Source organism: Triturus cristatus, chromosome 8, assembly GCF_964204655.1.
Source record: "Triturus cristatus chromosome 8, aTriCri1.1, whole genome shotgun sequence".
NCBI classification, from domain to species: domain Eukaryota; kingdom Metazoa; phylum Chordata; class Amphibia; order Caudata; family Salamandridae; genus Triturus; species Triturus cristatus.
The window spans coordinates 762,621,211-762,649,144 of NC_140591.1; the positions used below are offsets into that span (position 1 = coordinate 762,621,211).

The 27,934-nt window shown below is 44.0% G+C and overlaps 2 protein-coding genes across 2 annotated transcripts in view; one reads left to right on the forward strand and one right to left on the reverse strand.

The window, feature by feature from the left end:
* The window catches only part of MOSPD2 (motile sperm domain containing 2), a 544,536-nt gene extending 525,014 nt beyond the window's left edge, over positions 1-19,522 (reverse strand). Inside the window, exons 1-2 of the mRNA XM_085622201.1 lie at positions 19,387-19,522; positions 19,217-19,274 (exon numbers count right to left, since the gene is read on the reverse strand). Of these exons, the coding sequence (XP_085478327.1) occupies positions 19,217-19,274; positions 19,387-19,416 (88 nt within the window). The 5' untranslated portion in view covers positions 19,417-19,522. The remainder of the gene's footprint in view (positions 1-19,216; positions 19,275-19,386) is intronic.
* Positions 19,523-19,970: 448 nt separating this feature from the next.
* Positions 19,971-27,934, forward strand: part of FANCB (FA complementation group B) — a 367,346-nt gene continuing 359,382 nt past the window's right edge. The window contains exon 1 of the mRNA XM_085622200.1: positions 19,971-20,673. The gene's annotated coding sequence lies outside the window, so the exon portion shown is untranslated. The remainder of the gene's footprint in view (positions 20,674-27,934) is intronic.

The window sequence follows — 27,934 nt, forward strand, 5'->3', positions numbered from 1 at the left end:
AAGTGGTGTTTTCTTCTAAGCTAATGGGTCACAAATTAATGTCACACCCACTCAGGTCACGTTAGGTCTGTCTAAACACCAACAGAATAATTCAGCATCCACTATGCCAAGTTGGCATTGATTAATTAGTGCAGTCATTATTTATTCAAAAGTAACAAATTGAAATTTAGCACACATCTGCCATGTCCACAAGCGGATCATGCTACTAAAGGTTTGGCACACACTGTAGCCCACAGCAATAAAATAAAGCAAGTGATGGGGAGGTATTATAATGCTGCATAAGTTCATATCATACTTTTTAACCATGTTCACATTAAAAAAGTTACATCAGAAAAACTTTTAGAAATTGAAATAATTCAATTCGTTATGTTAACTTATTTAGGGCAAATTTGTCCCATTCCTCCTTTCACACGGTAGCCAAAAGTGTGCAGTGGATGATATTTAATTTGCCCCCTGCATCAGACGTAAGACTAATGCCATTCTGCACAAGGTGTGTTACTCTAATGCAATACTGGGTAGCCACCTCAGGCCCAACAGCAACGTGAAGCCAGACTACCTTTAGGAACATTAAACAGAGTTACATTGACATGGGAGGGTCAGAAAAACGAGAAGAAAGAGGACTTTGATTAGGGCAACAAATATACCTGCGTGTATACTGCTTGCTGATTCGGTATTCTCGCCCATGCTCCGTGAACCATCCACAGTGGGTATTATAGACTGCCTTTATGCATTCATAAGCTATGAAGTTCTGTGCATTGCCTTGTTGTGATCGACCACTTCAGGCAGTGTGGTAGAATACTGTACTTATTGAGGGGAAGGCGGGGAACTTTTGCAGGAAGTTAGAATTCAGCCAGGTGGTAGGATTGGTTCACTAATCCAATATCCATAATTCACTTTCACTACCATGGCAGGTACTCAGTCATACTTCAATTTGAACAGCTACGTTTTCAGGAGCCTCCTGAACTCATACATAATGTAGATTTTCATCAGCCTTGATGGACAGAAAATCTAGATTTTATTAAAGACATGGAGGCTAATATTATGCAATCCTCTTTATTGCGCCACCCACAGCAGCAGCATCAAATAACATAGAACAACAAAGACCTTAGAACACCAACAAAGAGCCGGAACCTTCATGACTCTTCCTTCTTTTGTGCTGCATTAAAATTGACTCTAGTCTTAATATAAACCATAAAAGGTCCATGAAACATGTAATCTCCACAAAATGTCCATGAAACATATGATCTCAACTCGGATAAAATCCTTGTTCCTGAATCATTGCTGTCCACGACCTGAAATATAACAAATAAACATTACCAACAAGGGTAGGGAGAGGTGGGATAATATTAGCCTCCGTGTCTTTAATAAAATCCAGATTTTCTGTCCATCAAGGCTGATGAAAATCTACATTTTATGGCAAGACCGGAGGCTAATATTATGCAAGTTCAAAGCCTCTCTAATAACAAATAACTTGCATTCAAAACAGGTATAAAATGGAATCTTCTGAAAACAGTCATTAGACCAATCCGCACATCTCATGATATCATTTAACGCACCCCCTAGCATAAAAGCGGTTGATGCCGAAGCACCCCTCACAGAATGTGCACCAAATCTACTCACATCCACCCCAGCATTCCTCATCACTTCTTTCACCCATCTTGCCAATGTGGTTTGAAACAGCTTTGTGAGGTTTCCTATATGAAATCAACAACTGCCTCTCATTTGCATGACGAACACCTGAAGTTCTCATCTCATACTCCTTCTAACATCGAACGACACACAAACGTTCATGATTATCAAAATAAGGATAGAAAATGCTATCAGAATTTGTCTTAGTTCTTCTGCACAAATAAAAATCAACCCCCCTTTGGATTAAAAATCCTTGCTCCTACATCCAATGCTTTAACATCCAAAACTCTCCTGAACGACAGTAAACATAAAAGCATAGTCAACTTACCACTTAAGACTCTTAAATCCAGCCCACTTGAGGAACTTCGATTTCTGATCGCGATCGAATCGACCCGCCATTTTGTGCTCCACCGCCATTTTGTGTTGCCATCACTCAGGCAGCACGGCGAACAAAGTCTATTCGGCTTTTTCTGCAACCTGGTGTTGAAATACGCTTTCTGCCTCTATTTGCAAAGCTGGTGTTAGGACTGGCCGAGTACACTAATCCCTGTCTGGCTTTTCTAATCCCCGTCTCAACTATCTGTTGATTCACACTATTCTTTCCTGACTTTATCTTATTATCTGGCCTTCACTGTCTTCTGCTAGCATTCTCTCGTTTCACAAATGTCCTCCAACACACACACACAAACGTATCTCGCCACCTGCAAGTTAGTTATGAATCTGTTAATGAATTAGCTTGAGGGAGGGGTGACAAACATAGTTGGAGGAGAGGTCTCTTCGAGTCATCTGACACTTTTGTTTTCCAATTTCTCCTATTGGTTCTATCCTGTTTTCCAACTTTCCTTATTGGCTCTTTCTTGTGTGTTCTGGGAGTGCATTTGGTTAATGTATACGTTATCTATAGGGTATAAAAGTCTGTGCGCCGATGAGTGAAGTGGCAGTCTCCTGAGAACCTACTTTGTGTACTTCTGGGATAACTGTACTAGCTGCAGCTAATAAATCTGATCTTCTAACGCCGACAGAGTGTCCCGTGTCTCTGTGTAGCTGAGCAGGATAACTCCGGAGACTAGGGCATACCCTGCGCCGCCAGGTCCAAAAGGTTCTGGTTCTTCACACTGTTACTCCCTAAACTTTCTAAATACTCAAGAACTTTTGAAACATCCCACACAGATGAATATCTCTCCACAGGGGATTTTGCAACCCTCACACTCTTCATCAATCTCTTCACCAAAACATTTTGTCCAACTGAAACTTCATTAACCAAATCATGGCCAGCAGCAATAGCTGATCTATGCAAATTGATAGTCCTATAAGCTAAAACTGAGGCAAATAAAGATGCCAAGTAATTCACCACCAAAACTACATCCACTGAAACGGGATCGTAATCCCTCTCCAAACACCAGCGAAACCATCTCTGCCAAGCCAGTCTATACATCTTTCTTGTTCCCGGAGCCCATGATTCTCTGATAAGCCTTGAAGCCTCATTCGAAAGTCCAGGCACTTCCCAGTCTCTCCTGAAATTCTCCATACCATCAGTCTCAGCTGACCCGACATTACCAACTCGTGAAACTCCCCTGATGCATCTCTCAGAATCTCTGGGAAAATTGGAAGTAAGATTGGACAATCTACCGACATTTCCAAAAGGATGGGATACCAAACTTGAGACTTCCAAAAAGGAGTTATCAAAACCACCGTCTCCTTCCACTTGCGAACCATCAAAGTCACCCTGGTTAGCATCACAAATGGTGGGAAAGCATAACCTCGAAGATCTCGCCAATCCTGCCTGAAAGCATCTATCCCATCCGATTCCGGATCTGGACGCCAACTGAAAAACTTCTCCAACTGAGTGTTCCACCTGTTCGCAAACAGATCCACATAACAAGGGCCCCACAGCTCCATTATCCTTCTAAATACAGACCTGTGAAGCATCCAATCGCTCGAATCTGTCCGATTCCTCGAGTACCAATCTGCTTGAACATTCTTCTGACCAGGAATATACTCCGCCTGAACCAAAATATTCTGATTCAAACAATAATCCCAAAAAACTCTCGCAAGATCCGCTAGATCTCTTGACCTCGGTCCCCCTAGTTTGTTCACATATCTCACCGCTGAGACATTGTCCATCCTCAACAATGCTGAGCATTTGGCCTTCTCCTTCATAAAACTCTTTATTGCAAAGGAACCTGCCAACAGTTCCAGACAATTTATGTGCAGTTGACTCGCCTCTACAGTCCACAAACCTCCTGCCGAAACTGCACCACAACATGCTCCCCAACCAGTTAAACTCGCATCTGACTCTATTGTCAATTCCGGATTTACTCCGAAAATTGCTTTCCCATTCCAAGCCTCCATATTCTTTAGCCACCAAATGAGTTCTGATCTTGCTTCTCCAGAAAGAGTAATCTCCTGAGAATAATTCATACCACGTCTTAAGTGAGTGCCCTTCAATCTCTGAAGAGCACGATAATTTAAGGGTCCTGGAAAAATAGCCTGAATTGTTGAAGACAACAGACCAATAATCCTTGCCAACATTCTTAAAGATATTACGTCCAAGACAAAACCCTTCGGATTTCCTTTCTTATTTTCTTTATCTTGTCCAAAGGTAATCTCAACTGACCCTGAACAGTGTTTATTACAAAACCTAAAAACTGTATTTCTTGACTCGGTAACAAACAAGACTTCTCATTGTTGACAACGAACCCTAGACTCTCCAATAGATCCACTGCTAGCTTTATGTGATCCTACACCCTCCCCTTCTCCTGATCCATAATCAAAATGTCGTCTAAATAAATTATAACTCGAATTCCCCTTTCTCTCAAAAATGCAACAACCGGTCGAAGCATTTTCGTGAAGCACCACGGGACCGAGGAAAGTCCGAAGGGGAGACAAACAAACCCACATTTTTCCTCCCCATCTGAACCTTAGGATTCTCTGGTGTTCCAACCATATTGGTATTGTCAGATATGCATCCTTCAGATCCAGACGAGTCATCCAATCCCCTGTCTGAAGGACATCCCTTAACATATGCATTCCTTCCATTTTGAAATGATGGTACACTACCCAATCCTTCAAACCTTTCAGGTTTATCACCGGTCTCATTCCTTTCCCTTGCTTTTCTACTACGAAAATGTTGCTTACAAACCCGGTACACATATCCAACTCTTCTACAATCGCTCCTTTCATTACCAACTCTCTTACTTCTTTTCCAACCATCTCTGACAGCTCTGCACTGAATCTTATTAATTGTGGATACCGAACCTGAATTGGTTCTTCCTTGAAATCTATACGATAACCCAAAACTGTCTGCAGAACCCAAGGATCTCTCGTTATCATGCACCAATTCTTGTAAAATTGGGCAAGTCTACCACCCAACTTTACATGGGTAACAAAACAACCTTCTCTTATCTGACCTTCTTTTTCGTCTAGTTCCTCTAGAATTTCCTCTTTCCTTCTGGGGATAGAAATTCCCTGGTTGATATCCACACTGTTGCTGGTAATTGTCATTATAGGGTCTAAACCCCCTCGCGAATGAGGTCCTTGAGATACCTTGACCTCGGCCAGGAAATCGACCTCTACTTCTCCTGGGCCCCTCCAAAAACCCGACGGTCAAACACCTTCTTAATTTCCCTCTGAGATTTTTGTAATGAACTAAATGCACCCACATATTTGCTCATTTCTTTTATTAATGATTCTCCAAAAAGCATACCATTTGTCTCTGAACCTCCTTCCTTATTTGCGAGTTCCACCAGTTTTGGATCAATTTTTAGCAGGATACTTTTCCTCCTTTCCACAGAAATTGCCGTGTTAGCATTGCCCGACAAGCACACCGCTCTTTGAACCCATTCTCTGAGTTCTTCCACGTCCAGATCTTTCTTTTCAAGATCAGCTTCTTCAGCCATATCGAAAAATTTTGTAAGTGGCCCAGTCAGATCCAGCAGTCTGTCCTGACACATTCTTAACCCTTTATCCAAACCTTGTTTTTGGGTCTCTTCCCCCTTTTCCAATAAACGCAATAATTTTTGCGTCCAATTCTGGCGTCAAAGCAATCTTATTCGATAAACTAGGTCTAGGACACTCAGAACGGAGCCTCGACCTCACGTTCTTTGGTATCTGCTTCCTTAGCCACATCTGGACATAGTCCGCAACATGTGGAGCCGGGCTCCATTCTGGAGATAATGGGTGCTTTAGCAACATCGGGTCAAACATTGACTCCCCTAATGGGTCTTTGACCCCTCCATTTCCCTCACACCTTTCCTTACTTTTATCTTCATTGTTTGACCCTTTAACCACCACTTCATCATCGGAGTCAAATTCAGAGGAACAACTAAATTCTATTTCTGCACTACCCGAAGACTCGTCACATAATGCGGTAGTATGTCTTCTACTACCTTGACCTCTCTCTAGGTCTCCTTGTGTGTCCTCGACACTCACCTTCGCACGATCACGAATTAAGCCTGAGCTTGGGTAGGCAGTCTTAGCTTTTTTGCACCTCAAACCATCATAATCAACATTCTTCCTCTTCCTGCTCACCTTTCCACCCTTCTTTTCCAATACCGGGCCCTCACCAGCTGACCAAAAATGCTCCTCCTGACAAACATGGCCACTTGTTTTTTTAAATTCTTCCAATTTTTTATCCATCTTTGAATCTAGTTCATTTGCAAACTTATTTAACATGAGAGTTATCCTCTCCTCCATACTTAAGCTTGCCTGTGTGATCGCATTTTCTTCTGACACCTTTTTTCCCCCTTTTTTTTCCAACCTTCAATACTATACAAATCTCTTACAAGCTAAAACTCCCCTCAAAATTATCAATCCTATTCAAAATTATGGTTATGCTAATTTTCAATCTAATAAACCAATTCTTCCGAATCAAAACTACTGTCCTTTTAATCTACCTTATACTTTCTTCAAATTTCCATAAGCTCTCCCGATTCCTTTACTACAAAAACCGACTTCGTTTCCTCTCCTTAATTGACCCTTTTTTCTTCAAACGCGATCGTCTAGTAGCTCTGACACGAACTCCTGTCAGTTTCTCTCATGGGATGACTCGCTCCGACGCGTGCGCGAGCAGATACTTCCTGCCTGACTATGTCCCCTCATCTTGCCTGGTTGCAAATGGCTGCACGGAGCTCGCGCGCAACGGTAAGCAACCGACGATCCTTTTCTTCTAAACCCAACAACCCGTTTAAACGATCATACTTTTCTCACTATTTTCTCTTTTCACATTGTATTTAATAATACCAACTCCTTGCTCATGCGCACGATGGTAAAATCTTACATTTCTGAAATCCTATCAATTGTCGATTTCATCAAAGACCTACGCTGATCTCATCCCAGTAAGTAATAACCTTCCCTCGAAATGGGTTATCTAATATATAAACCAAAATTCATTCAAATCAAGCGTTTACTTTTTAAACATGACTTCTCCCATTTAAATATTATAAACAATGTTACATCTCACTCTTCTTTTCCCAATTAACCCCCACAGTCATTGTACGCTATTTAATTATAAATCTGCTCACATTTATTCGTATAATCATTCCATTCTAACTTTTCCATAAACAAATGTTAAGAGCAAAAAAAAAAATCATGACTTATCTTAAGGGCAGCAGCAAAAAAGAAGGAAGAGTTCCGGCTCTTTGTTGGTGTTCTAAGATCTTTGTTGTTCTATGTTCTTTGATGATGCTGCTGTGGGTGGCGCAATAAAGAGGATTGCATAATATTAGCCTCCGGTCTTGCCATAAAATTCAAGACCTACCAGGAGGAAGGGCGTGACCAAGCTGCGAATCGAAATGGCCGCAGGCTAGAGGAGATCCGGCGCCCGTGACGTTCTCCTACATATCCCCTACACCGATCCGGCTCCACCTGCGTCTAGAAAACGCATATACCCTCGCTGCCACCACCACGCTTGGGCGGCACGTCGGTCGGAGTGAAGCAGACGAAAAACTGAGGCCCGATTGGCCTTCCCCTGCTGAGAGCTGCGGCGCGAGTGACTGGGCATGGTGTTTTGGCCTGAGACCCGCCACCAACGCAAAGCTGTGGATGCGGCCTGCGCCCGGCCTGGAGTGACGTTAGGCCTGTGACCTGCGGATGACATCAAAACCTCTCCAGCGGCGGAGCTGGGGAGGTGCTGGTGGCATCGAGAGGCCAGTGCACACACCTGCGTAGAAATAAGGTGAGTGCCCCCGGCCGCACTGCCAACGGAGCTCTGTAGCTTCGGGCCTGGCGAGGCTGGGTGCGGCGATCGGGTGGGCGGACCGGCCGGGGTGTGGCTCTTGACTTTCCTCCCGCCCTTGACCCCCGCTGTCACCTCCCGCAGAGACTCTTCCAGGGCGCGCGACTCCGCAACTGGGGGGGGTTGGGTGGGGGTTTGGTGCAATCCTACTGGCACCAGCCGCATGGATCCTTGATTGTGCCCGACCAGGGATTGCCTCGAATGGTGGTGTGGAGCTGACAGGTGGTGACGGGGGCAGGCATCCACCAAAGCCTGCCTCCTTGAGTCCCATACAACAGTAAATGCCCGGGGCTGACTTCCTCTCACTGCGTCACCTAACCACCAGCTGGGAATGTGCCCAGGACACAGCAGCAACAACAGGGCACCGACCACTCGCTCTACATTACACCTATTCTGATTCTGCCCTGTCACGGCCTGCCGCCTTCACGAGTTGCCCCTAGAGCCCGAGGGTAGACCTCCTGTGACGTGGGGCCTCGCGACTTGGTCTGCAGCCGAACAGCCAATTTCCCAGTGGCCTCTGCACCTCAACTCGCCTCCTCCTGTTGCTGCCTGTACTCAAGCCCAGGACCCACGGGTGTCCATTGTGGTTATGGATCCTGCAGGGCTGGTGTATTACTGTGAATATATCAGGGGTCCAGGTGACAGAAAGGCAAACAAACTCGACAAGTACACTTGCCCGAAGTCGATGCTCCCGGACCCACAGCAGGTGGCCGCCACCTCAAAGAATCCAGAAGGTGCCGCCTGAGACTTGACACTCCAGAACGTCCTTAACGCTATATCCGGAGTCAGGGTGTCCCTTGAGCAGAGGATGGACACCATCGCCACGGAGGTAACGCTCCTCAGAGCAGACCTCACGAAAAACGAGGAGGAGGTCAAGCAAGTGGAACTCACCACCTCCAGTCTGGTAGAGGACACGTCCCAGCTGCAACGCGACGTCAACTGACTATAGACCTTCCGGAAGCACGCGGAGAAGCTGGACGACTATGAAGGGCGCACCTATCCTTACGCAGCTCCGGCCCAAGGGACTGTCCAAGTTTTTGGTGGTCAAAAGGGCGCACAGAGTACCGGGTGGGAGCCCAAAGCTTGGAGCACCGTCCCGGCCGATCTTGGCCAGATTACTAAACTTCCGTGATCGAGACGTAATCCTTCAGGCCGCCAGGAATGCCCCGCCGCTCCGCTATGAGAAGTCGGATATCTCCTTCTTCCCAGATTTTACCCTCAATGGGCAGAAACAGAGACGATCCTTTTTGGCAGTCAAGAAGAAGCTCCGGGATAGGGGGGTTAAACATGCGATGTTGTTCCCAGCTCGCCTCCGGGTTGAGGTAGATGGTAGAGCTTGCTTCTTTGATCCTCTGGAAGATTCTGCGGACTGGCTTGAGGGCTGGAGAGGGGCGGAGGAGCATAACGCCCACAGATGAGTGCCCGCGAGCTGCCCTTGGACTCTGACTGTCTCTGAACTGTAAGATGCATGTACGGAGAATCTGGAAGGGATGGTTGGGCCTATGCTGGGTGGTTCTGGGCCTGGAGAGGCACGGGTGGGGGTTTGTTCTTCCTAAATGGGGAACCGTATTGAAAATGCGTAGTTCTCTCAGTTTGAAAATCTAAAATAGGAGCCTAATTGTTCTCGTTTTCCAGGGGAGTGTTCACGTGGAAACTGCCCCCCCCCCCCCCCCCCCCAAGTTAAACTACAGTTAGTTACCAGTTTGGGCGACAGGCACTCTACATAGTGTTTGATGGGCAGTTTTAGGCCAAGAATGCAGGGGAGCAGGGTGGGGGGATGTTGGGTTGGAACCAGGGATTTTAGTTTGTTTTGCTTTGTTCTTTATCTACACGTCGACTGGCCAATTCTTTGAGCTGGAACAAATATGTATGAACTCTTTCCGTAATGCTGGGGGCCCACCGTGGCGGACACTTTAGAATGTTAAGCTGGAACGTTAATGGTCTGGGGGACAAGCTCAAACGCAGTATAGGTCTGCAACATGTCAAACGGCATACCCCTGAGGTGGTGCTCCTCCAGGAGACGCACCTGGTTGGCAACTCCTGTAAAGCGCTGGACAGATGGAGCTATAGACTGGTGACACACTCTGGGTTCACTACTGGGTCTCGGGAAGTATGTATTTTGATCAAAAAATCCTTTCCACTCACTGTGCAGTGCACATGGATTGATGATATGGGGCGATATGCAGCGGTGTCCGGACCCTGGGAGGGTTCTTCCCTTACTCTATTGTTGTTGTATGTCCCCCCAGGACTTCAGAGCCTGATGTTCAAAGATCTGGGTGTGCTCCTACTCTCATTCCCTGAGGGCCGTTTGGTAATGGGTGGAGACATCAACTCTGTGTTCTCACGATTTCTGGACCACCAACCCCCGCGGGAGACTACATCCTCGCAGACGGGGCTCCATGACTTTCTGGATGCATTGGGATTGGTGGATGTGTGGCGCACATTCCACCTGGACGCCCTCCAGCATACCTTTTATTCTGGCGCACATGGAAGCCTCTCCCGTATTGGCTATGTATTGACCCCTGCGGCCCAGATCGCGGAACTGCAGGAGGCTAGACACATGCAAGGGGTATATCGGATCGGGGAGGGGCAGGTTGGAAGGGTCACGCCCATCAACCCCTGGTACCTCCGTAACCCAGCTGTTAAGAAAACACTCCTCCAGACTATTGTTAACTACTTTCGCGACAACGAGGGCACGGTCCAGTGGGAAGCGTTTAAGACAGTGCTCAGGCCCTGTCCGCGATTGCTGGGACTCTGGAGGATAAGCAGAAAGAACTAGTGCAGGTGGAGAGTGAGATTCTCCTCCTTGAAGAAACTGAGGTGGAGGACTTCGCACTGGAGACGCTCCACACCCTGAAGCTCAAACGAGAGGAGTATAGAAGCATGGCCACAGACTTGTCCAAAACACCAGGAAGTGAGAAAGCCGGTAGGCTGTATGACCTTGGAGACAAGGCCGGGAAACTCTTGGCCTGGTTGGAACAAAGAGAAAGAAGAAGAAGAAGAAGAAGAAGAAGAAGAAGAAGAAGAAGATCATCAGCTGGCCCCTGAATTGACATACGAGAAGGGGCTGACAGTGACCGACCCGCAAGCAATCTCACATTTATTTGCTGCCTACTACGGCTCTGTGTACAGTTCGACCTCCGCTCACTCCGTTGCTGACTCTGAGGGGCTCCTCAGGGATATTCAGATGCAGACGCTCACTCCCGATGAAAGGGATGCACTCGATGCACTGAGCTGGCACATGTCATCCGGGGCCTTGCACCTGGCAAGGCCCCAATGGACCACCGATTGAGCTATACAAACTGAAGCCAGATGCCGTTGATCCCCACCTGCACGCTATGTTCAATGAAAGCCGAAAGAAGGGGCTCCTACCGTACGACCAGCGTATGGCCACAATAGTAACGATCCTTAAGGAGGGGAAACCCAGGAATCAATGCTCCTCTTACAGTCCTATCTCCTTTTTAAACGCTGAACCCAAAATCCTAGCCAAAGTATTAGCAAGCCACCTCGTGCGAGTGATCTGTAAGCTGATACACCCCGATCAATCGGGTTTTATGCCCCATCGTACTACGGCGTTGAACCTCTGGCGCCTTCATGGTGTCCTGGGAAGACGACACAATTCGAGAAGCAGCAGTGGTGGTCGGTCTCATTGGATGCCTCCATGTTGTTCAACACGATAGAGTGGTCTTATCTCTTCGCTGTAGTGACGAAAATGGGCTTCGGACCTCGCTTCGTCGGCTGGGTGCAGCTCCTGTATTCTGACTCTCTGGCAACTGCAAACAGGAAAATCCCTCTAGACCGAAATTTCTTTAATTAATGGCTAAACAAAGCTCTAAAATAGGGCAACAATAAACGTTATTCTCCACACAAACAAAACAACAATCAGTCATTCTAACAAGTTTTATTTCACTTCTTTTTTTTTTTTACTTATTTATCTGATATTTTACATTGAAAAAGGATGCATAATTCTTTGCAATGAGTATCACCATTTTTACAAAAGTATCACTGTTAACCGTTATTCAAATACAATACATATAACACAAGTTATTTCAACACATGTGAAATAGCAAATGACTAAACAATTTCTTTCAACACATCCCCACACACAAACACACGTCGATCTGATCTACAACCACATCCCTTACACACAATACACTCACACTCTACACCCCAGAACAACACTGCATGCACAGATGGAGAGATTCGAGTGATAAAATCAACCCTCGATTGCTGTGCTGATAGCGGGGGTGTCTCACTCCAACTGGTCGACGTACGTTTCAATGGAATATTTTAATTAATAATCCATCTTCTTCAGGACCTGTTATTTTCTAATTTATAACGGGTGGAAGAAGGGGGAACTGATCTGTAACTCCTGCAAAGGAGGGTTTCTAAACATACATGGATTCTCTGGTCAGACAATCGATGATGGCTATGCCACTGCAGAGCCTGGTTTCACAAAGTCGGATCTTTCAATTATCTGCTATTCGCAGTCTCTATATATATATATATATTACCTACTGGCGGTCGCCAGTAGGTAGTTATAGTTAGGACCACGTTTCCATAGGAAATCCGCAACATTCTATTTTGAATAACTTTGGCGCCGGTCGACGAATCCTCGCGAATTTTTCAAAATAGGTGGGGCGCTACGCTCCGCTCCTACCCTGAAAGTCTCGGGGGGATTCGTCAAGCGGGGGCTGAGATAAAAGGGGGGTCCCAAAACGCGTTTTTCCCATGCATTTTTCCATAGGACCTTTAGACACAGCTACAGCCCGAACGGCTGAACAGAATTACTAGAAATTTGGCAGAGAGGTAGTCCTCAGGTCAAGGAAGTGCCTTTTGTAGGTTTGGTGTAAATCTGTTCAGTAGATTCTGAGAAAATAGCCTTTAAATCAATATATATATCTGAGCCAGCTTACGGTGCGCTTACGGTACGCTTACCGTACGCGTACGGTGGCGTGCGCGAGCGCGATTCTGATTGGCTCTTAGATCTTAGTAAACATTCGAATCGGCCGAAACCAGGAAGCGGCGGCCGCCATTTTCTCTCTCGCACTGAGAGTGTGGATTAAAATACAAAGCACAAAAACATGTAAAGGGGCTGTTTGGACAGCTCCAAAACACCTAGCCATGTTGAGGGAGTCCCCAAAGATCCCCCAAGGCCAAAAACGGAATTTTTATTTTTTCGCTAATTTCGCCGATTACGCTTACCGTACGCGTACGGTAAAAAAATATTAAAAAAAAAAAATTATCCACACTCTCCCCACCCCGTGTGCATGGCTTATAACTGGTGTGAAAAATTAAAATATTACCTTTCAAAACGAAGTGCATCATATGTCCTCCATGTGCGCACGGTGCGCGAAGCGCATCGTGCGTACATGGCCCATCTAGCGTAACGTGGGCACGCGGTGCGCGTAGCGCACCGCGTGCCCACCGGGCGTGCACGGCACTAACTGCGTAAAGTGGGCGCGCGGTGCGCGAAGCGCACCGCGTGCTCACTGTGCGCGCACGGTGCGCGAAGCGCACCGTGCGCGCACGGAACGAACTGCGTTAAGTGGGCGCGCACGCCACGAATGGCGTAAAGTAACTTAGCATTTAAAAAACCGTACAAATTCACTGAAAAAACCATAGGTTTCACACACGTTATAGTTAGGAATTAGCATTTAAAAAACCTTGCAAATTCACTGAAAAAACCATAGGTTTCACACATGTTATAGTTAGCTGGGCATTTCCCTCGTAAAAAACCAATGAAATTCCCCGTTATAGTTAGCGCAGGCAACTATAACTCACGCGACCGCAATCCGCTGCTGATGACGTCAGATATTACATCACTGTATTTAGACACTTATTTACCTATGTCTTCTTCCATTCATCTTTAGCTATACATATATTTCATTTTTTTATTTTTCAGAAAGACACATATGTCATCAGTGATGTAATATCTGACGTCATCAGCAGCGGATTGCGGTCGCGCGAGTTATAGTTGCCTGCACTAACTATAACGGGGAATTTCATTGGTTTTTTACGAGGGAAATGCCCAGCTAACTATAACATGTGTGAAACCTATGGTTTTTTAAGTGAATATATATATATATATATACACATGTGTCTCTGGAATCCTCATGTATATGGATGCCACAATTACATTTTGCAGTTTCTCAATCTGAGTAAGATGAAGTAGATGTTCTCTCCTGAACAATCTATAACTATTCCAATCTTTATCAGGGGATATTATCCTGGCTGTCCTCCTGGGTATTGCCTCCGATGTTGGCTTAATTTGTTCTGTGTTTTCGCCAAGGGGCTATAGATATTCAGACATATGCGGCCTCTTGCTTACGCAGTCCCTGCCGGTGGTTCCTTTTTCATCGGGCATCCATAAGCCTCTGGCGCAAGTGGTAGTAAATAATAAAAAAAAAAAAAAATCGGAGACCTTTTGCCTGGGCGAGGGGACCTGTCAGGGATGTCCCCTCTCTCCTCTTCGCCCTCTCCCTAGAGCCCATAGCAGTGTGGATCCGTTGGAGTCCCTCCGTCCGAGGACTCAATTAGACGGCGGGATGGGAGGACCGCATCTCGCTATACGCGGATGACATCCTCGCTATACGCGGATGACATCCTCTTATTTCTGGCCTCCCCCAAGTCATCCCTTCAAGTCGTGCGTGACATCTTTACAGTCGTCAGGAGATATTACGGGTACAGGATTAACTGGGGTAAGTCCCTCCTGTATGTCTTCAGCTGCGATCCCCCCCCTTGCCTCATGATTGTCCCATGCAAATAGCAAGGGAGGGCTTCTGCTACCTGGGTATCTTTATCACAGCAGACCCCAGGCTCCGATACGAGCGTAATCTACTTCCCCCACTCAATAGACTAAAATGTGATGTCGCCACCTGGAAGAAACTTCCGCTCTCACTATTAGGCAGGACGGCATCATTCAAAATGATGTCACTGCCGCGTTTTCTGTACACTTTGCAAAACTCCCTTGATTTAGTTCCAGCCAGATACTTTGGCGAGATTGAGAGTCTGCAGAGAGATCTGCTGTGGGACGGACGGACACGCGTAGCGCTTCAGAAGTTGGTCCTGGGCTGGTACGACGTGGGTATTAGTTTACCAGATATAAAAAGATACTACTGGGCCGCACATCTGGTGGCCATCAACCACTGTATATATAGACAAGGGGATGACCCGGCATATAGAATGGACAAGTGGTTGTTACCGGGAGGTACTTACTACAGAGCTTTCCACTCCAGGCCCCAGAGGTTTCATCTTACGGGACCGACCAAGCACTCAGCTGCAATCTGGCATGTTGCCAACAGGAGCATGGGGTGGGACAAAAAATTCACTCTTGCTACCCCTCTCTGGGACTCAGAACGATTGGGTACACTGGGCACCACAAAAGAGTTTGACAAGTGGGATCTAATCGGAATCTTCACTTTTGGAGACCTCTGGAAAAATGGTGCGATGAGTTCATAGAGTCAGAGCTCTTCCGATACCTGCAAATTAGGCACGCTCTACAGTCTAACCTACCCGAAGACACCCCCTCCCCGACGCTTCACCTTTAGAGGACAGACTCTTAGACGGTTACCTGCAAGATGGGGTTATATCATTGACGTATAAAAAACTGATTAACAGCACTCCAGATCCTCTGATGCTCTTGAGGACCCGCTGGGAGGGAGATGGACTAGTGATAGATGACGAGGAATGGCAGGAGGACCTGGCCTCCCCACGGGAAGGTGCAATCTCTTCCAGGCTGCGCCTGGTCCAGCTAACGATCCTCCACCGTATCTATGTTTCTGGCCCAACCGTGCTTAAAATGGGAAAGGTAGAAGAGGGAGGCTCTAGACGTGGATGTGGGCAGCTCAGCTCATTTATGCACATTCTATGTGAATGCCACCTTATCCAGTCCTACTGGTCACGAGTGCATGAGTCGGGTATCAGGGGTAACCATACGGCCAGAGGCCATAAGGTGTCTTTTGAATATTTGGGAACCCGCTGACCTCAATAGCAGGGACAAACTCTGGGCTACACTGGGACAGATGATAGCCAAACGAAACATTGTGCAGCTGTGGGGTGCGGGAGACCCACCCAGGGTGGATTCCTGGAAAAATGACATGGACTGGTGTATGTTCAGGGAAAAGACGGTCTATATCTCCTGAGGATGTCCCAAGAAATGGTCCTCTATATGGAACAAACGGAACGACTAACGTGGAAATATCTGTGCTCCCACCCTTGATCCTGTGTCGGATGACCACCTTAGCACCATAGTCATTGTTGTTATCCACATTCACCTGTATATGTATGCTTATGTTTGCTCTAGACTCGAATTATGTGTACATTTTCAATGCTTGTCAATTCGACTCTGACGGTTAATAAAAAGATTTTTTTTTAAAAGGGTATCTGCCAGGAGGTTTGTATTCAGATCTCTCCAGAGACTGAAGCTCTGTGAGGACCATATGAGGGATGGCTAATTGCTCGCTGGAACATAATCAGGTGCCAACACTTGTGGGTACCATGGACCTTTGCCCTAGTCAGCACTGTGAAAGACAGTGTTTTTTAAATCATGCGATTCTGAACTCTTCCTAGAACCAGTGGAGTGATTTTAGGGCTGGCTTCTGGTGAACACGTCTAGAGGTTCAGGTATATTATACAAGTCTCGTGAACTCTCTGCAATCAATCAATTAATCAGGTCGTACTTTTATAGCACAGCTTAACACCAGAGAGGGTATCCAGGCGCTGTGCTGCAAGTGTGTTCTTTATAGATATTCTTTAGGTTACACTGCTGTAGAAAATAAGCCATTACTAAATGTAAGAACAACACCAATTTCATGAATTCCAGAACGTGAATTTCTTTCTTTTTGCTTTTGGTCTTAACTAGAAAAATATAGTGCAGACACACTCTCGCATAACTAGCTGCCAAGTGGCACCTTGTCACGCCCTGACGTATAAACAAAACATATGGCATCCCGGGAGGAGTTGTTTCAATTTCAGCATTGTAAGCTTGGGTTAAAAAAAAAAATCATACTACGTAAAGTGCTGCTATTTAAAAAGCTGCCGTTGGCAGAAGGTGTCACACATGATAACAAGCATTTTGGCAACAAGGCTGCCAACTGTTCAAACTCGCAATACCAACACCATCTTATTCATTAAAAGAGTACTTCAGGCATGGTCAAATACATTTGCAGAGGAACATATGCATTACCAATTTAACATATTTTTAGTCGTACCATTGACAACAGATGTACAATCTAGAATCAGTCCTTCTAGTATATTAAAATACTGTGTTTGAAGCATGCACGTAGACATAAGTTTTAACAAATGTCTTTATTTGGATAAAACAACAAAGCTGAAGGGGGAGAAATGATCAAATAAATACAATAAAAATAAGATAGAATATCACGTACTCAATTGAGCTAAACATTACAGAAATGGCATACACGGGAGTATTTTTAACAACACCTCCAAGCATTCCATCACAATGTATTTGGATATTTTTATTGACTGTAGAACATTATTAAACAAAGCAACACTGGTGTTTGTAGCAACAACAAAAAAGTATGCAGCCATGGTACAGTGGGTAATACACAGACTTAAAAGTTACCAATATGCCAAAGGGCAAAACAGGTGACACTATGCCCTCATTAAACTTTTGATGGCATCACAAGGAATGATAGACTATTGCTACACGTAAGTTACAACTCTGCAAAAAGTAAACACACCTAAGGGAACCTCTTTAAAAACTACAGAAATTAAACACAAAATATATTGATTACAAAAACAGCAATCAATAAAATGTGGACTCGTTTGGAAGAAAAGAAAATTTAATTTTGCTGGGCGTGGAGGCATTCTCACAATTCACAATATAGCAATATGGTAATTAGGAAAGGTCCCTGTGATCAGAGGAGCTTCAACAAACGAGTAAATACATTTCAAATAATATAACCCTGATTCATGTGATGACAAAAGTGATGTTCGTTTAATAGAAGCAGTTCTATATCACCAGGAATTATGTCAAAGGCAATTCACAATGATACCATACAGGAAGTGACAGCAATATATTTAAAAAACTAATATAAGTGCCAGCTTAATAAAATAGCAAGAACGTTACTAAATCAGATAAAAGTCTACTTTACTTTCCACTCAACAGCACAGCCATCATCATAAGCTGTATATAATCACTGTATACCGGAGTCCTACTTAAAACGCAACCTTATAGCCTTAAAAGTCGAATAATAGAAATACAGCTCCAAATACTAAACTATAGCAATACATTTCCTGGTATGGGCTAATATTCGCAAGCATAATAGGCGCAAGCCCAAGTGCAACGAGTATGTGTTCAGGAAAAAGTTCCAAATGCCTGGGCAGCCACATATATGCCCCAGGCACAGCATCAAATGCCAAGATACAGCATCAAATGCCCGGGTACAGCCTTTGTGTTAAAGACCAAAACACAAGGCGAGGAACAAAGCGACAATTACACTGACGTTTGTTTGAAGCGACTGATACAATAGATTCACAAATGCTTCCATACATATCAACACTGTTTCGAATCATCTGTACCATTAATAACATCCTTTTCTGCAGTTTTCTTAGCGCGAATTCGACTCAAATGGGTTAGAGCGCTTTACATGAGCATTAAGTACATTACACACGGACACATTCATTTTTTAAGACATGGAGAGATTAACTGATTTGCCCCGAATTACAGGATGTTGAGCCAACCAAAACTGGAAACAGATTTCCCAGTTCCTAAATCGGTAGCTCTGGCCTTAGTGCCACATCCTCTCACACTAATGGATGAAATAAAAACAAAGTTTAGACATATAGAAGACAACAGTGCTGCTTCTTATAGCAGCAGCTGAAGGGCAACCCAATACTAACTCATTCCCGTCACAATTCACTTACTAGCTTGTTATGTACCTGTCCAAACAGACGGTTGGACCAGAGAAACTAGGGGCATATTATCAAGAAACAGAGTTAATATTAGCGGCGATAATGGGCTTGATAATATGCCCTTAAATATTCCAATAGAAGCCCATGTTTTGGTAACAATATGGGCTTCTATTGGAATTCTCAAGTGCATATTATCAAGCCCAAAACCTGCCGCTAAAGCGGTGATAATTTCAACTCCATGCTTGATCATATGCCCCTAGATGCGCTCTTTGCACCTGTGATCTGCGCGGAACAGGAGTGTGTGTGTGTGTGAGGGACTGGCGACTCAACAAGGCACACTCCTATCCTCTGCGAGACTAGTAACCTCCTAACGATACCTAGTATCGTAATGTTGACAGGATCACATTAAAATTAGTGCTGACAGAACACCATAGCTGCACCCCCCTCCCCCGTCACTGCATTCACTGTACTTACCTAGCAGATACTGCTCTTTAAAGCGTTTTCTAGTTTCCTCCAGCATCCGCCCCTTGTCCTATGAGAAGGACAAAACAAAAGAGAGGACTTTAAATAAGCTGACAATACGGCACCTAACCATGTTTCAGCTCACTTCCCCGATAATGCCATCGCCGAATTACTGCACTCACATCTGCCATATCGTCTTTATCTGTGGGCATCTCCGAAGCCGGAGCTTGACTACTTGTAAGAACAAACGGCGAAGATGAGAAAAGAAAATAGACACCGAAGAAGGACTTGGCGGATAAATCCTTTTTCAAGGAAAGACTGGCACGAACAAGGTTTAGAGGGTGTTAAACGGCGACTCCCACAAACAGCTACAATAGCCGCCCATCTTGAGAAGGCATCAGAAATATTAAAGGTGGCGCAAACATTCAAGACGGATAAATATTATTGAATTATAAAATCCGAGTAAAAAAGCTGCACACATTTTCAAAAGATTTATATGCGTTTGAACAAAATTGCTAAGCGAAATCTTAATAGATTGAAAATGTCAAAGTTTTGGATCAGTGACATCAGTCAAGCATCTATTGAAAGTTTAGGGTTGGTACAACAAGTTTGCCGGTCAGCATGTGGAGCTGTGCTACCCACTTTAAAGATGGTTCTTGAGTATATATTTTTCGCAGACGTTCAAAGCGGTGTACGGGTGGCACGCAGGAGCTTTTTTTTTAATTTTTGCACACTTATATAGCGCGCACTTGACCCGGAGCGCTTTACATGAACACCAGTAACTTTAAACAAGTACACATTCATTTTTTTCCTGGGTAAGCACGGGGAGAGTAGGTGATTTGCCCAGAAGCACAGGATGTGGTGTCGACCACGAGGCTCGAACCTTGGTTTCTCAACTCCAAACTCAGCAGTCTAGCCGTGAGACCACATCATCTGCCCTTATGACAGTAAGGGTTCGAGTCTTTTGTAGTTGTTTACGCTAGCCTTGAACCGTAAGTGTTTCTGAACAGGAAGGATCCTGTTTGTGGTCTCCACCACGTCCGACATGGTGGGGTATATCTCATATTTAGCATACTGCTTGTATACTACGGTGACCTGGGATCACTGTATATAGGGCGAGATACCAAACCTTTCCGAAGCCACGGACATGTTGAGCAACTATCTCCCGAAATGCTTTGCTGGACAGTGGCAGACATGTCACAGCCAGGCATTTTTGACTTTCCCAGCTTAATCGTCTATGTGAGTTTAGCAGCACTTGGTTCATGTTAATCAAATAATTAATATTTTTCTGATTGTAAAATGGCAAAAGTCGGCGTCGTTTGTGCTTGATTGGATATTGTTTGAGAGCTCGACGCTGCGCGAAGAGTAAAAGCTTCAGGAACTGCGTCAGCGGCAGCACAAGCAGGATCTTGCCACCCATGGAAGCTGCAGGATCACCGGTGGTCTCTCTGGGAACTTTCATTTGAATGGTAAATCCGTTATATAAGAAAATGTAACTCAACAGTTTAAATCAGTGTATCATATGAATGCCAATAGACCCGATTCAGGTGGGAAACTCTCGATGTGTAAGTCAAAAATGGCTTAATTAGAGCTGTCTCCCGCCTGAAATTGCAGCTTTTTCAATAGAAGTCAAAGGGGCAAAACATTCCCCCGATTTTTTCTCAAAAACTCCATCTTTCCTGTTATAAGACATTGACATGTGATGCACTTAAATAGTTCCTATTGACAGTTGATGTTTCATTTCCACAACACAGGTCAACTGACTTGCTTTCCTATTACTCGCGCATCACTGACTTTTTGTATTAATTATTACTGTAAAAACAACAGTTGATGGACCCCTTGGTTTTGCTTTGTTCGCTCTAAATTGGCAGGGTATGCCCATACGTGGGTCCCTTGCTCACTGTGCCACTGGATTCAAGCTAGCCTGGCTGATGACAGCTGATTAGCCAGAAACTGGTCCCAGGATGCTTGTTTCCGGTCCAGGGAAGACATGGCTTGGCAGTTCGGGCTGGACTGTTCCAATGAGGCACAGGGTCAGACTGATTTGCATATGGCCATGTCTTAACTGGGGTGGCGGAGTGAGCTAAAGAATGATGATGTATTAAACCCAGATCAGTTGACTGGGGGTGAGTGCTTGTGCTGCAGATAGGTGCATATAAATTCTCCCTGCTTCTACAGTCACACGCGCAATCACTCATCATACGCTAAGGCGCATATCACTAAATTCACGCTATTACTCTATCCGCACTGAATATAGGAGAGAAAACCTAAACCAATCTGCATCTACAATGAGGTCAATGCGACCTTAATGGCATTGCCTTGAGTCGTGATTTTGAACATAAGAAATACATTTGAAACTCAATAAATGACAAAGAATAAACACTCGACACTGTAATTCAAACAAATGCTTGTTTATCTTAAATTAATTCAGATGAAAAATCAATCATTAGCAAAATCGTTATTCTCATAGTTACCTATTCTAGCTAAATGGGACAGGACAGGTCTCTCGGTAAAGTCTCTCGAGCCACCGTCCTCAGCATAGGAAACGTCCAAACGCGATGAAAGAATGAACCAGCGAACGAACAAATGAATGAACGTGGACCCTCTCTAGTCTAACATACTTATAGTGTATGTTGCAAATAAAGGTAACAAACAAATATTAGATATCCGTTGAGCCACTGAGCAGAGCGAGCAGGAAAGGAAGTCTTTAGATACCTTTAGAAAACCTCTGCTCAGGAAAAATCACAAAAATAAAAAGACGGAAGAAGGAAACTCGAGTTTGCAAATGTTTCTTTCGTAAATGCTCTTCCTTGATATCTTAGCAGAGCCACCGCAGCATTGTCATTGTTCATTGTGGCTTTATCCTTGTCCAAGGACAATTGGACTCGTTCCCGGAGCTGCTGCCCTCACGGAAAACTTTCTAACCAGGCAAAGGCTGTGGTCAGGTGACTCTCGACCATGTTCAGCAAGGCCTCTCATCAAAATTCGATCACTCGAGCGCAGGCTGTAAATGGCAGCCATCTTTATCTAGGCCAAAACGGACCATCTTAATTAAAAGAGACAAAAACAACGTTACCACATCATAATGATTGTACAGTGTTAACCCCCCCCAAAAACCCTTATGTGTATGTACTTATCTAGCTTTCTGCAACACAATAAAGCATTAGTACACATTATTTTAAACGCACAAATACAAAACAAATAGCATTTGTGAATAAAACCGCACACTATTATTAAGCAACATATATGCATCCCACGTGTAGTTTCTCTCATTAGTAATATTGGTTAATCCGGACAAAACAAACTATTAATTAGTCGTTACAAATTAGTGTTTTAAAATCATAACATATAGACGAAACTGGAGCTTAAAACTCGATAAATTTTCAACAGAAAACTCTGCTCCAGCAATCCCCCCTTTGGTGATATCTTATCACCACCCAAAAACCACCCAAAAAAGAAAAATGTAATCCCAATTTTAGGAGAAATTGAAAATGTCTTTATGACACAACATTAAACACCAGATTCTCTCACATCATCCCTCCTTGACTCCAAGTACACACTCTCCCTCAACTCTTCTAATTCTATTTCTTGTGGATCTCTCCTTGACCTCTTTTGTCTCTTTTCAGCATTGCTTCTAATTATTCTCTTTTTCCCTCCCCTGTTTTTACAACACAAACACCCCAATCTTAATATCAATAAAGCAACAATTATGCATGTCAAAGGAAACAATATTTTACCAATAATGGTACTACCTATCTTAGCAATAAAACTCTTAACAGCAATTATCTTATTAGCTATTTTAGTCCAGACACTTTCAGCTTCAAGTGGTACTAATTCTTCATGTAAATCAGTAATATTTTTGATATAGACCTTTAGATCTCTGCTTTCGTCAGGAATGTAAGTGCAACAATGTTGAACTTTCAGCATTCCACAAACTCCACCCTCTTTGGCCAAAAGAATATCAAGGGCAAGTTGATTTTGCATAGACATGGCTCGTACGGCAATCATTTCCGTATTCACCAAGAGAAACCCTCCAGCGGTACTTGTCGATAAACGATCCACCACTGTTGACAGTTTCCGAATCCCATATGCATTCAAAGAAATTCCCACTGCTGGAATTAAAGCACCAAAAATGTCACCCACTATCTCTGACCAAGTTTCTCTCTTAAAACGTGTTAGTAAATTAATGTGTTCTACATCTTCTATTCTATCTATATGAAAAATCTTTGGAAATACCAGGCCCACATAACATGTGCCATACCAATGGTCAGGCAACTTGTAATAAGCCTTGTTCCCACAAACATAATACACTCCTGGGAAAACTGGATCTTCACCACCTTTAAAACCCCATCCTGTTGCAATGAAGTATGTATCATGACACTCACTAGTCCCAACAAAATATGTATCATATTGGGATTTCTTTCTGGTAATACATAGTTTACCCTTCTGTGGTGCATCTAAAGTCAAAGTCGGACTGGCTCCATTTCTCAACTCCTTTCCCATCTCAATGTCCCAAATTGTCTCACTCACTTTATATTTCCCTGCCTTTTCATGCATGCTCTTTCTCCTTTCCTCTACCATGTTTAGGAAAGCTCTCTCCTCCTCTTTCAGACTGCAAGTTAAATTGTTTCTAAAAATGTAATCTAAGGTTAATTCTTCTTTCTCAATAAAAATCTCACCAAAAATGTTAGCTTCTTTAGCCGGATTCAGCTTTTTATCCACAGGCAATTGCCCAAAAATGTTATCTTTGTTAGACATCTCATAATCTATTTTCCCTAACAAATAAAAAACACTACTTAGCACACTACATGAAATTCCATACGTAGCTGGTAAATGGTGATAAGTAACACCCTCTGAAACGGATGCAGGTAATTGCATACAAACGTAGCAATCCCTAACTTCCATTGTCTTTACGTATTCATACAACTTTGAAAAAACATTACTAGAAAAATCATTAATTGACCTATCTTTATGTATGTAAATGTTACTAATTCTAGTTGGAACTACTTTTTGTGAACTCTTCTCTACATTGGTCACGTTTTCAGTATGTATTCCTAAAGCGTCTATTGTAACTCTAAAAGTAACTAATAAAGCTAAAACACCCCATAATAGCATTAATAATCCAGTACAGCAGCAGCACATTTTACACCATCTTTTCAAAAAGGCACATCTATTTTGATTATTCTCTGTGTTAGCCATTTTACTACTTCGGCAGTGTCTTTTGACTTAGCCTCTTCTACTCCACTACTGAGTTTTAGAACTCTAGATTATCTCACACAGCTAATTTCGGATTTTCTCTTTTCACTCTTCTCCAAGTGATTCCTTTAATTCACTCAATTCGGATTTACATCATTTTTCACTTCTTCTTCAGTAACATCAAATTGTATCAGATCATCAACAACATCCTGTGCATCCGACTCTTCTCCAATGTCAGTCAGGATAACTTTTAGAATTCCAACAGTTTTCTCCTCAACCACTTCTCGTACGGTCCCCTCTGGATTTCCTTGACTTTCTGCCTCTTCACCTTCAGACAGTGCCACATACGTCCATTCCGGTGACCTATACTTCTGGTTAGGTTTTCTGATTCTCTTGATCTCCTCTGGTTCTTTTGTAACCTTTTGTTTTTCACCTTTTGTTTGATTCTGACTCGACACCTCGTTCACCTGGTCAGCTTTCGATGAATTTGCTCGTGTCAGTCTGTATCTTAATCTCTTTATTCTGTTGGGCTAAAGATCTCCTCTTACAACCCTTTTTGGTCTCACCTCCTTGTTATTTCTTTCTCCGATCCAAGTTCTCTTTCTCAGAACTCGACCTTCTGATTTTTATTGTCACTTTCATCCGATTCTGTCTCATTTGCCTCTTGTTCTTCAACAATTTTCTTTTGCTCCACAGTCTTTTCCACCACCGATTGAGACTTCCCTAATTCTGTCCCTCCTCGGGTCTCCGACACGCAATCTTCTTGCTGTCTACTTGTCCCTTCACCTAGCTTATCAGGAATATTCCCTACACCTCCTCGGGGGTCTTCCGCAATCTGTCCCTCTCTATCTTCTACTGACCCTGCTTCTTCAGGTGTAATCTCAAGTGGATTTTCAACCTCTTCATCTGATTCAGGTGTAATCTCTGTGGAATTGCTCCTTTCTCTTCTACTGCTTGTTGGAACTTCAGGCACTCTTACAGAATCCGATCTCTCCTCTGAGACTCTCAATGTTTCTCTTGAAGCCTCTCTTGGAAAGGGGAAAGAATCACTCAACTCTCTTTCACCTTCACCTCTTTCAGGATTTCTCCCCCTTCTCACTGGTTCAGTTTCTGCATCATCACTGGAATCTGACTCTTCAAAATACTCCTTACCAGTCCCATCCTTTGGATTTGGAACTCTCAGAGTATGACTCGCATGCACCCAATTTTTTACACCGGCATACTTTACTGCAGTTGTCGTAGTCAGAATGACTTGTCTCGGCCTTCCCCACCTTGGAACCAAGCAATTTCTTCTCCTGTGCACCTTAATCCTCACCCAGTCCCCTGGACTCAGATCATGGGCTTGCTTCTTCTCAAGTGTGGTAGCGTCTTCTCCAACCTGGTGAAACACAGAATGAACTGCGTCAGCCAGGCCTTTACAGTAATCAAAAATCATGTCATCAGTTATTGTCATCAACTTGTTGACAGGCACAGATGCATGTCTCATCGCACGTCCCATTAAGATTTCGTGCGGAATCAAACCTGTGGTTCTATCTGGAGTAGACCTAATAGTCATCAGCACTAGAGGCAAGACATCAGGCCATTTCATTCCAGTGGCTAAACACATCTTACCAATTCGTTTTTTTATTGTGCCATTCATCTGCTCCACGACTCCAGAAGCCTCTGGTCTGTATGCACAATGTAGCTTCTGCTGTATGCTCAATGCTTCACAAATTAAACCCATGAGCTCATTATAGAAGTGTCCACCTCTATCAGACTCAATGGTCACTGGGAACCCGTACCTAGGAATCAACTCTCTTAACAGTAACTTTGCAACTGTTATTCCATCATTTCTCCTAGTCGGATAGGCCTCCACCCATCTTGAGAACAAACAGACTACCACTAGAACATACCTCAATTTGTTCACTTGGGGCATTTCAATGAAATCTATTTGCATTCTGGTAAAAGGACCTCCTTTTCTGCCTATTGTTCCTAGACTCACCACTGTCTTTTTCCCAGTATTGAACTGCTGACAAATCAAACATCTCTGACAGATGCTCTCTGCAATCAACCTGAACTTTGCATTGTACCAGGTTTGCTTAAAAGACCTGATCATTGCATCCCTTCCCAAATGTCCCTGGCCATGATACATTCTTGCCATTGTCGACAACATTGAGTTAGGCATGACTGGTCTACCATCTCTGTAGATCCAAACATGATCTGTCTCTCTTGGGGCACAGCCTGCCTTGATCCAATCTCTCATTTCCTCATCTCCTGCCTCATCCTGCAACTGTTTCACTTCATCCCACGTTTCTAGGACATTAGTAAACATCACAGAACAAAAAGACATTTCCCTTTCTCGTGCCCTATTAATTGAATGATTGTTCTTAGCACAATATTGTGCTATGTCATTGGCACATCTATTACCAAGAGTAACAAAATCATCTCCTTGTCCATGAGCAGCACATTTCACAACTGCTAGCTCTTTAGGCAGCTGTATCGCCTCAAGCAATTTCCCAATCACTTCAGCATTCTTTATTGGAGTCCCACTCGACGTCAAGAAACCTCTCTGTAGCCAAAGCTGGCCAAAGTCATAAACGACTCCAAATCCATACTGACTATCAGTCATCACGATCACTCTCAGATTTTTTCCAATTTTGCAAGCTTTTGTCAATGCCACCAATTCAGCCACTTGAGCAGATCTCACCCCTTTCAAAGGCGAAGCTTCCATAACTTCTGAAACCTTGCACACTGCATATGCTGCACTCAGCACACCATCATCAGTTCTCCGACACGATCCATCCACAAACAGCACATGATCACTCTCAGGCAATGGTAAATCTCTTATGTCTGGTCTTGGTTTTGTGCAGTAGTCAAGCACATCCAAACAATCATGATCAACATCATCTCCAACATTCACATTGTCAGCATCTGGTAACAACGTTGCTGGATTCACATTCACACATCTCTCGAGAGTCACATTTGATGCTCCCAGAATGATTTTCTCATATTTAGTCAGCCGACTATGTGACATATACTGAGTTCTGCTTCTTGTCAAAAGAATTGCCACATCATGAGGTACGAACACCCTTACAGGATATCCCATTATTATGCCCTCACTCTGTTCCAAGCTTCTGCATGTAGCAGCTACTGCTTTCAGGCAACCTGGCAAACCCACAGCTACGGGGTCAAGTGTCGATGAGAATTACGCAATCGGCCTTCTCAGTTGTCCGTGCTTCTGAATTAATACTGAAAGTGCACACCCATTTCTCTCACTGCAGTACAACTCAAACTCTTTCTCATAGTCTGGCATTCCCAAAGCAGGGGCTTCACACATTCTGCTCTTTAACTCTTCAAATGCCGCCATTTGTTCTCCATCCAGTTCCAATGGGTCTCTCACCTCACTTTTGGTCAACTTAATCAGTGGCTTTGCTATCAGGGAGAAATTACTTATCCACTGACGACAATAACCCACCATCCCCAGAAACATCCTCACTTCTCTCTGGGTCATCGGGGCTCTCATTCCTCTGATAATTTTGATCCTGTCATCGGTCA